Raw genomic sequence first — 11,320 nt, 5'->3', positions numbered from 1 at the left:
AGGCATGGGCGAGGACCTGGGGGCTGTGCCTACCAGCGTGACCTGTTACTTCAGTTTTTGTTCCTAAGACTTCCAGTGTTCTTTCCTTGTCTTTTAAAAAAAAATCTTCAAATTTTCTCAAACTCTAGACTTTAAAGGAAACACGTTATCTTCGGTATCAAAGACAGACAGAATTTTCAAATCTAAAACAGCCCAAAGAAACTGTAAAGCTAACAAGCACACAGAAAACACATCAAAGAAGACGAAGCGACACATTCTGTGACATAAGAAAAATAATCAGTTTAATAATTACAACAGTGTAGCATCAACATTGTAGTAGTCAACACCAGGACATTGTCTGTGACATTTAAATTAGGAGTTTCTCCACACTTGTCAACGGGCGCCCTGGGTGTCCCAGAGAAGTGAAGAAATGATTGGCGTTAAGGAGTCCACACAACCAGGGCAGGCATTCAAGGTCCCAGACGCCCAGCGCATGTGGACAAGCACAGACGCCACTGAGTGTGAAGGAACGAGCTTCGGATGCTACATTCCAACATCGCTGAAAACTGAAAGTGCTTCACATCTACAGGATAAGAAATGGCTTCATCTCCTCATCCATACAAGGTGAGAGCAAAGGAGTAACCCTCGGGCAAATCGTGGCCCCTTTAAACGTTTACATCAAGTTCCCACCCCCTTGGGAGGTCACACGGTGAAACAGATACAGTTATATACAACAGGGCAGGTTTTTAAAAAGAGTTGCTCTCAGATGCATTTTTCCTGCTCCCTAAAAAGCCAAGGAAGATACTGGATCCACAGAAAGAAAAGGCAATGCAGTAACATGAGGCCCTCGCGGCCGCACCGTCCAGGGGAAGGGCTGTTAAAAACACAAGTATTCTTGTGAAATACTTCGATCTGAGCATTAAGGCAGGTCTGCAGGAGATCCGTCCTGGGGACTCGGACAGCAACGCTACCGCCTCCGAGAAGACAGCTAATGTGGCCTCCCGGCAGAGGGGTGGAGAGATGAGAGGAGTGTTGTTCCTGAGTTAAAACCTGCTACAACAGCGAACTCCAGTACACTCAAGTTGGATGGTTTCTCACTGCAATGTCTTATGCATCACCAAAAAATAACTTGTAAAACTCAAGCTTACCAAAAAAGAAAGTGTTGATCTTTGCTTGTGCCCGCATGAGTGAATAATCTGCTAAGTTCAGGAAGCTGGCAATTCTAGCGAAAAGTCCAGGTGAGGCCAGGTCCACGCTGAGCCCAGGCAGACAACGTGACCAGAGTCAGGGAAGGAAGCCAGAAGGGGCTTGCTGGGCACCAGAGACTGTAATTAGCAAGGGCAAGGAAGAACCGTAAACAGCAACAGAACACTCTCCCAAGGTGCCCAGCTCAAAGGCATCAGTATACAAAGGATTCAGGTGCAGTTAAAGGGCAATTTGGCCAATAGAAAATCAGAAAGTCAAATCTGATGCGAAATGAGCTGTTCTGAGACCAGTAATCCACGGTGCTGCAATGTGGGTTTTTAAAGATAGAACACTTGTTCTATGGAAAAGTGTATCTCACTTTAAATCCAACCTTTTCACGGGAAGGGAAACCAAAAGCAAAGTCCCTGTGGTCGCCCTTATTTATTGCTGAAGCAGAACGAAAACCTGCCCCACGGGCCGGGCTTCCTGCCCAGGACCGCACAGGCTTTCCAGAGCCAGCCTGGGCCCAGCGAGCCGCAGTGAGGACAGGCTCCCTTCGTCTCCTCTGCAGTGGAAGACAGTGGGGGAAACGTTCCCTGCTTATGCCTACGTCACTTAGTGGAACCTAAGGGGTATATTGCTTTATTCTTGCTGAAGGAGGGGATTTTACTTTCGGTGAGCAATGAAGCCTGCTGGCTGCAGCCAATGGTGGAGCAGACCTCAGGATGAGGCTGGCCTGACAGGAAAACCCCACCCATCAGTATGAGCCTGCAGCATGGCCCCCATCGGTTTTCATCAGCTGCAGTGACTTATAATAAATAACACATTCTATTTACAGGTTCTAGTAAGATCTCTCTTTAAGGGAAGACAAAGCAGAGTATGTTGTTGTTACTGAACTGGCCTATACAGAAACATCTGTGTCATCTCCCAAAACGCAGCAAACTCCTCTGAGAATCACAGGACTCAGACAGCGGACAAGAGCAAACACCTCTAGGTGGACGCGGTGGTGCCGTATGGGCCTTCCTCGAGGTCAAGACTGAGTCTGTCAGCCGGCAAGCTGCCCTCAGAACCCCGCAGGTCTGGGACTGTAACGCTGCTTTAAGAGAAGACTTCTGAATGGGACTGAAGTGTATCTCTGCAGGTATAAATAAGGTTATTTAGAAATATCGACATGGGGGGTGCTGCCACAGCACGGTGGAGGCCCTGGTGCTGCGGAACGAACCAGGCATCCACCAGGCTTCTGCTTTTGGTGGGTGCGGGCATGGGACTTCTTATTCACGTAGCTGGAAAGGACATTCTAGCATGGGGATTAGCCCGGACAGAACCACCACAGGTATGCATTCAAAATGGGATATGTACAAGAAACATGTATATATAATATTTATATATTCAATTCAAAGTCTGGGAAAACAAGACTTTTAGTCACTGAACTTATTGCAGAATGAGGTAACTGAGATGTTCACAGAGTGGGATTGATGCAGCTCAGGTCCTCAGAGTCAATCCCTCCTGTCTGAATCCATCAGTCATGGTTTGATCATCTCCATTTGCAGAATAAGCTCCAGCTTTTCTATGTACAGAGAGCAAGGTGGCGCCCCACCCAGCCCTGCCCTGTGGTCCTGAGTGCACCCCGACTTGGGTCGGGGTGCCCAGCTTCACCTCAGAACTGGTCTTCAACAGAAAGAACTAAGGACGTCCCTTATAGATTGGTCTCATCCCAGGCAGGGTCGTTCATGTTCTTCAGGACTTTCCTCACCAGCTTCTCGAGGTCTTTGCGGGCTCTCTGTTCTTCCTCCAGAGATTTCTTCATCTTCTTGTTGTCCTGTAAATTAAGCAGACCACAGTGTGTTCACTATCTTTGGCATCGCGTAGGGCTTCCTTTCCCCAAATGTGTATCCTTGAGGAGCTAAGGCCTCGACTCATGAAATCCCATGGGCTCTGAGGTCGTGGGGGTCTGCAAAGCTCAAACACCTGGACAGGGTGGCAGCGGTGCTCCTGACTGTGCTGCTGCTCCCGGGATGGAAACGGTCCTAATGGCTCTTATTAAGTCCATGAATGAATCTTTATAGAATATACTGTAAGAAAATAGCTGGAAACTGCAGATGAGACAGCTCCTATCCAGCCTTTTTGTCCATTTATAACCACCTTCCAGAGTTACAGAAAGGACTGGAAGTAACAGCCACTGATGGGTGTAGGAGCAAGTGGGTGAGCACCTGCTCTGTGCAGCTGAACCCAGGCATGTCTCGGATGTAGGAGGCACGCACAAACGGATGCCTGCTGCCGGTAGGGGCAAAGCGTGAACATGGAAGCCCGCCAGCCAGGCAAAGGTGTACCTGGAAGCCCTGCAGACACTGCTTAGAATGACAGAGCACACGTCCAGTTCCACACAGCAACCTGCTCTCAGCTCTCTATCCCAGACCACAACTCTTCTCAGGCTGTTCCTCAGCCAAAAGAACACCCCAACCTTCCCTCGCCTAGCTGGGCAGAGGACCAAAGGTGCTCGTACTCACATTCCGTGCAATGCCCAGAACACCCTTGGTTAAGTCGCCACTTCTGGCTGGCTAACTTGGCTTCAGGCACCAAGGACCATGCAGTGGCAGAGGCTAATCTCAGGGGCGCCTCGCAGGATTTGTCACCAGAGAGAACTTTCGATATTTTAAATTATTCTTCCAACAGAATTTGCGATGGCTTATGACATCAAAATCAGTATTGTTAAGAAAAAAAAAAAGAGTTTAAGTCACTTTAGAGACAACCAATTATTTTATCATGACCTCCTTTTAGTTTTTGCTTATGGACAATCAGCTTTTTATTTTTATTTGAAAAGGAGTCTCGCTCTGTCGCTCAGACTGGAGTGCAGTGGCACAATCTCAGCTCACAGCAACCTCCGACTCCTAGGTTCAAGCGATTCTCCTGCCTCAGTCTCCCAAGTAGCTGGGGTTACAGGCACCTGCCACCATGCCCGGCTAATTTTCGTATTTTCAGTAGAGATGGGTTTTTGCCATGTTGGTGAGGTTGGTCTTGAACTCCTGACCTCAGGTGATCTGTCCACCTTGGCCTCCTAAAGTGCTGGGATCACAGGTGTGAGCCACCGGACCCAGCCAGCTTATTTTTAATATAATTTTCTTTTCTCCCATTTGAAAAGAAAAAAAGATTTAAAGATGGATTATGACGTACCTGTCTTAATTCTTGAACTTCATCCTTTAATGCATATACGGTATCCACAAGACTCCTGAAACAGGAAACAGAACACACACACATGAACAGGGTGAGGCATGGAGAGGACACACGAAAACTTACCAGGAGACGCTACGATGCTGAGTGGAGCACACGCAGCTGCTCTGCCTTACCCATGTACTGTCTAAATTCACAACTAAAAACCGCCAACCTCTGTGCATGGCAGGTTCAAGCCTAGTCAAGGGCAACTTCCGTCTATGAAGACATTTTAAAAGTGAAGCTCTGGCTGGGCACGGTGGCTCACACCTGTAATCCCAGCACTTTGGGAGGCCGATGCAGGCAGATCACTTGAGGTCAGGAGTTTGAGACCAGCCTGGCCAACAGGGTGAAACCTTGTTTCTACTAAAAATACAAAAATTAGCCAGGCGTGGTGGCACAGGCCTGTAATCCCAGCTACTCGGGAGGCTGAGGCAAGAGAACCGCTTGAACTCGGGAGGTGGAGGTTGCAGTGAGCTGAGATCGTACCATTGCACTCCAGCCTGGGTGATAAGAGTGACACTCTGTCTCAAAAAAAAAAAAAAAAAAAAAAGTGAAGCTTCTGAAGCCATACCCCCGCCCTCAGGGAGTTATCTGGACTCTACTACCCCACCACAGAGGTCAAATGCCTGCTTTAGAATACTGGAAGACATCTTACTTTTCTTCTATCACTGTCTGACCATTACTTTTAGTTTCTTCCACTATAATTTTCTCTTCTTCTGGAAGCAAAACTTGTGGAGCAGATTCTTTGCGTGAACCTAGGATCATGAAAAAATAATAAATAAACCTCAGGCGAATACCGTGGCAGAATGAAGAAAAACAACTTGACTATACAATATCACTTAAATATTAAGTTCTAGCAACTATGCATTTAAAAATGTTCATCCAGGCAAGCTAAAGGAGGGCGTCTTTTACCAGTTTTCTTCACCTCTGTCTGCTGAGCCCAGGCCTCTTCATGACCAAAGCCATAGAGAGGGAAGGAAACTGTAGCCCTTTTAAAATCTGAATTATGGATTGTTGAAACCCTAGCATTTTCGACAGGGAGGAAGTTAAAGGTTGTGACCGTACTGCTCTGGATATTCATCCCATTTTGAGCCATTATTCCAAGAGTTTCAGCAAAGACATATGAGACCAATCAGAACATATACAGTGAGTGTTTATACATCAAAGATCTGGCAATAAAAACATTTTACTCTACAGCAACATTTAATAATCAAGATATTACAGCATCATAGCACATGGTTTAGAAAAAATAACATTTATTATTTGGTCCTTTACGAAAACTTTATATTTCCTAGAATATAAACATTTTTCTAAATGAAAGCAAACTGCTCACAATGTCAGAGAACATTTGTGTCATTTAACCAACACCTGCACAACAGCTTATATGGGACAGGCCCTCAATAAATGTTGCAAAATACATACTTTAGAAATTAAGAAATCAAAATACTCATTTTAAAAGGTGAGGAAGAGAATCAAATTGTATTTAATGATGCAAGGGAGAAAATCTTTTCTTAAAGAAAATATTTTCTTGAAGATTATACAGTATAACGTGTACCATTTATATTTTTGAAGAATCATACCAGATGCAAATCAGAAGGCTATAATCTATCACAGAACACAAGCGCCAGCAAGCGGTACCGTGATAAACATTTCTCCATGAAGAAGGGACACTCATGTTGCAGACATGCTAACTATGGAAACTATGGTGCTTCCGCTTGCTGGGTCTTTCTTCTGGCTCGCCTTTTGCTTGTTCCTAAAAGTTTGTCAGATCATAAGAATGGCACTTGCTGCGCAGCCTCACTGTCACAGGAAAGTTCAGTACAATACGAATGTTTTATGAAGACGGGATTTTAAAGAATGGCTTCGGCCGGACGCGGTGGCTCACGCCTGTAATCCCAGCACTTTGGGAGGCCGAGGCAGGCGGATCACGAGGTCAGGAGATGGAGACCATCCTGGTTAACTTGGTGAAACCCCGTCTCTACTAAAAATACAGAAAATTAGCCGGGCATGGTGACGGGTGCCTGTAGTCCCAGCTACTCGGGAGGCTGAGGCAGGAGAATGGTGTGAAGCCGGGAGGCAGAGCTTGCAGTGAGCCGAGATCGTGCCACTGCACTCCAGCCTGGGCGACAGAGCGAGACTCCATCTCAAAAAAAAAAAAAAAAAAAAGAATGGCTTCACCAGCATTTTACTGCACGCTTAGGCTCCTCTGAGGGGAACAAGGTTAAGGATGACACCAAAGCTTAAGATGGCTCATAAGATGTTCCTGACACGCGAGGGCACCGCTGCTATTCCCACAGCAGCATGCAACAGGAACCAGGCCTGGAGCTCACTGGCCAGGTGCTGCCCCTCATGCATCTGCAAAACCTGCTCCACTCCTCAGAATGGCACCCCTGGGAAACTGGAAATTCAGGGACTGAACAAAATCAAGATACTGCTCCTTCATCCTCAGGCATAAGAAGATAAGATTACATCCTGGGAAAGCAACCAAGTGCCACTCTGTCACCTGGCACAAGCTTCAGGAGACACTCACCACACCGATAATGGGAAATGAGGATAACTGCAGGATCTTAGGATCAAATGCAGCACTTAAAATTCAGTCACGAGCCATGGCTGGCACATCTGCATCTGTGTTAAAGTGGGCCAAATGCCCCTTCAAAGGCGACCCTCCCTTCCCCCTCATGCTGTTGTGTCTCCACTGTGCTACCAGCTGGCATCAGCAGACCTGACACTGTCAGGGAGGGAAGGAGAGGGGGCCCAGCTCCTCACATGCGTCCCCTGGGCCACAGTCCACCCACCCACACACACAATGACCTACGTCTCAGGAATAACTTATCGGACAGAAGTTTTGGACCGGACTGCAAGATATGATTTCAGAAAAACGTTTTTTAAAACATTAGGCTGCTAGTATCAGCCCCAGGAATCTCTACAGGTGCGGGAGACAAGGACGGAGACAGCCCTTCGGGCTGCGAGGACTCCCGACACTCCAGGTGCCTGTGCTCCAAGAGGCCACGGGAGAGGACCCTGAGGGCGGTGGGCCCTTTCTGGCTAACGGGTAATGCTGCTGAGACACGTGGGCCACACGGGAAGATACTGCTTAGGAAGGAAACTGATGTGTGAGGGATATTACAGCAGAGCGTGGGGTGCCAGCCAGGTGGAGAAGCTGCCAGTGTTTCTCATACAAATGCAAAGGGTACCCATGTTCCTACCAGAAAATGTTAATTCATGTGCTATTTGCCCAAAAGATACAGAAAAGAATTTCACAGAAAATAAAAAATAATGAAACAAAGAAAATCCAGAATATTCATAAAGATTCAGATATTTATACCCCATGTGAAGAAATCAAATGGCTTCACTTACTCTTCCCTGCAAAGAGAAGTCCACTGATAGCATCACACATTTTAGTCAACTAATTTTCCCACCAATTATCCAGTTGTCCTGCTTTGGGCCCAGACAGTTGATGACTGTTTCAGAGTCAAATTCACAAAAGTATCACTTGTGTATCTCACATTGTTTGCTACACATTTCTTCAAATGGATTCGCTAATGAGACACACTGGAAAAAGTTATGTAACTGTGGATCAGGCAAAGTAAATTCTGTATTTCAATTATTTTTGTGTCTTCTAGCTTCCTAGACAACCTGTTTACATCATCTGTTTCCAGCATTAACATTTTCAAATGACATAAAATAGGATCACAAAGAATGTCAACTTTGTAAAGAAATGGGTCAGACACCGGGTCGACTTCCGTGCTGGAGTTGTGAGGCCATGAGCCACATGTCCACTGCCTCCAGCCAGAGCTGGGACGCCCCTCGTGGTGAGTCTTTTAAGTTAACCTGGGTGCATCACTTAAGCACTGAGTCTCAATTTCATTACTTACAAAGCACGATAAAACTAATTCTCTAGAGCTGTTCTGAGGATTTAAATATTACATTTTGTAAATATCTTTTAACAGATGAACTCATAAAGGTAAGTCATTCCATTATGTAGCATAATTTGAGGAACGAAGCCTGTGAGAACTGGTACAGTTACTGTATATGAATGGCACAGGTCTTATTTCTACAGCTACACTTAAAGCATGCGAGAAGGATTTAGTGATACACTAATGTAAGTTGGAAAATGTTGTATCACAGACAGGACGTACTGCTTGATTCCTGAAATGCACTAATGTGAAAAATGCCATTTATGGATCTGATGGCGAACTAGGAAGCCTGTAAATGAGGATTATTAACATGCCTAGAAATAATGCAATTCTAATAATCTGCCTAGTTTTCAACATACAGTTTTTCTAAAATGATTGCAAAGTTTTTACTGCCTTTCAAAAAACAACAAAGAAATGTTCTCTAGCCAGGTTTATGTAAGTTGACTATTTCTTTAAAGAACAATGTTTTAGAAAGCAGATTTAACAAGTTATCTCAGAAATTATTAAAAGTGTTTTTAGAGGCATCATAGCACATTATTCCCTGAGTTACCTAGGATGGAAAAACAATTTAACAACAGAATTATCAGATAATGTTCTCTCACTTTATTTAAAATCTGTAACAGAGGCTCAGACAGAGATGAACACATTCATGATGGTTCTAGCACAGTCAAGATCTGTGTTTCCCAAACTTTTTTGTTTCTGGGAGATGACAGGGGTTCCACCACACATCGTTTCGGGAAATCTTGTGGACTACACTTCTTGGAGAATCACAGTGCACTCTCAGCACAATACAGGCTTTGATGAAGTCTGCCATAAAAATACTCAACTTTAATTCAGCATTTCTGAAATGCATTTGAGTGCTGAACTTTTTTTTCTTTTAAACATCATTATTAACATCTTGTGGTTTTGTGGTTAACATTTTGAGAAGTGCTAGATCAGCTTATAATCTATTTCTATAACCACATACGCAAAACAGCCGGTTGGTTCTTATTTCCGTATGGAGGTGGGAGTAAGAAAAACATGAATATAATGAAATAATTTATACTTAACACCAATCCAGCACTTCTCAAACTCGAGGACTCCAAGAATGTGCCTGTAGATGCTCGGTGTCTGCCCGCCCAGTGCTGGAAAATCCTGCAGCAAGCATTCCACTCTCAGGGGCTGCTGTGTGCCACATGACTGGAGACCCCGGGGAACACCGGGACCCCACAGCAACACTCACTCAGAGGTGTGAGCCAGAGAAGCCTGGTACACGTGTGTTAACATGAGCACAAAACTTAACATTTTAGGGATGTCTGAGAACCCTGCCCCTCCACCACCCCAAATAGTCACACATCTCAGGAGAACTACGGAGCTTCGTTTAAGAAACACAGATCTAATCCGGTATTTCCATTTCATAGACGAGATGACTTGCCACAGCAGCAACACAGTGGTGATCAACCCCTGGGGCCCCGAGTGCCGGCTCGCGACCACCACACTTGGCTGTTAGACACCATTCTGGGGCCTTATCTGACGACACACAACTAACTGCTCCAGGAGTAACGCAGCGCAACTGTCCAGTCCAGGCACCGGTGTGGTGTGCATGCATGCATGTGTAAGCCTGCCTGTACCAAAAGCCTAAAAACAGGGTAAGTTCATCAGAAAAGAACATCTGTCTATCTGGCCAGTGATCCGGGACATGTGCAGGATAATTCACCTTCTTAAATTCATTATCTTTTCTAAAATCTGCATCTCTAATCAACTGAAAATCAAATAACATTCACAGTGGAGCAAAATACGACTACACTTAAAAACGATTTAGTAATATCTCTCCAAAAGTCATCTAGGCCATTTTGTTATTTATGGCTCTAAGGGTCTAATTTACTTTTCTTAGGAAAACTCCCAACTTGTGCTGAGAGAGTTTTCTACATTTACTGTCTGCACCTTGTCCTATCACTATACCTGCCACCAGGTACTTCGTTTCCTTTCCCTTTATTTTGCTTCATCACTCTCTTAGCTGGACAAGCACTTTATAAAACAAAAATTAAAAACTGGCCTTAGTCTAAATAAAAACATTTTAAAGTTGTGCTTTTTCCCATGTATGCACACACACAAAAAATAATGCTTCTTTCTGAAGACAAACCGGCCAGTGACTGAAAGCTTTTTAAGAAACGGGAAAGAGATGAAATAAGAAATGTACAAGGAGTGACTTTGTCTTGTCCAGAACACAGCTAATCTAAGAGAGTGCAAGCTTTTCTATCAGGGCAGATAGAAGGGTTCTATCTATCACCTGCCTGCCTTTGGAAGATGTTCCATTCAGGTAGAAGAGCCAAATTATATTACACTGCAAACTATGCTATTCCCCTCCCCCATGTAACAAATATTAAAAGCCACGGGCTAGCAAATGCAAAATTTATTTCAACTGTACATAACAGGTTTTTTAATATAAAACAAACACTTCATTGCCATATGCAACCACAAACAATAATATGCATACTGTACAATACAATGCAACATTCAGATATACATCCAATTGAGTTTTTCAAATGGTAGTCACCTACTAAAAATGGCTTTTCCCATTCACAGATAAAGAGCACAATTATAGAGATTTTTTTCAAGATCTTATACCACTATATACACATTACTGTGTTTTGGCAATTTTATGCAAAACACAATTAATATAGCTTATTATATACTTGTGGCAAGTGTTACTTCAAAGAGAACACCATTTAGGCCATTCGCAAAGGCCTGGTGATGGCTTAAACCTACCTTCTAGTTCAGACTCTTCATCCTTTCATTAGAATACTAACTGTACAAATAAATATTACAGAATTGTATGAACAGAAGATACTATTATCAGCATGAAGTCCCACAAAAGTAGACACACTGGCCCTCTGGATGCCACATCACCACTGCCACATGAGAACTGTCTTTTCAGGCTTGTGGCACTAATACTTCTTAACCAGATCACAAAAGCTAATGGTGTTAGACATTCAAAACAAATGCAAAGAAAAGGTCGGGTTATTCTTCTGCAGTGATCTTAGCATAAA

The 11,320-nt window shown here is 44.3% G+C and overlaps 1 protein-coding gene across 10 annotated transcripts in view; it reads right to left on the bottom strand.

Annotated features, from left to right (window-relative positions):
• Positions 1–257: 257 nt before the first annotated feature.
• ARHGEF7 (Rho guanine nucleotide exchange factor 7) overlaps positions 258–11,320 on the bottom strand; it is a 190,936-nt gene continuing 179,873 nt past the window's right edge. For 5 of the 10 annotated variants that reach the window (XM_030813698.1, XM_030813702.1, XM_030813700.1 and 2 more), the window contains 3 exons: positions 5,030–5,129; positions 4,336–4,390; positions 258–2,983 (listed from right to left, as the gene is read on the bottom strand). In XM_030813698.1, coding sequence (XP_030669558.1) covers positions 2,861–2,983; positions 4,336–4,390; positions 5,030–5,129 — 278 coding nt within the window. In that variant the 3' untranslated portion in view covers positions 258–2,860. The remainder of the gene's footprint in view (positions 2,984–4,335; positions 4,391–5,029; positions 5,130–11,320) is intronic. The other 5 variants (XM_030813701.1, XM_030813705.1, XM_030813706.1 and 2 more) reach the window with 2 other exon arrangements.

Source organism: Nomascus leucogenys, chromosome 5 (genome assembly GCF_006542625.1).
Source record: "Nomascus leucogenys isolate Asia chromosome 5, Asia_NLE_v1, whole genome shotgun sequence".
In the NCBI taxonomy this organism is placed as follows: domain Eukaryota; kingdom Metazoa; phylum Chordata; class Mammalia; order Primates; family Hylobatidae; genus Nomascus; species Nomascus leucogenys.
Note: the sequence above shows the minus strand (reverse complement) of the source record. Positions and strands in the feature narration are given on the sequence as shown.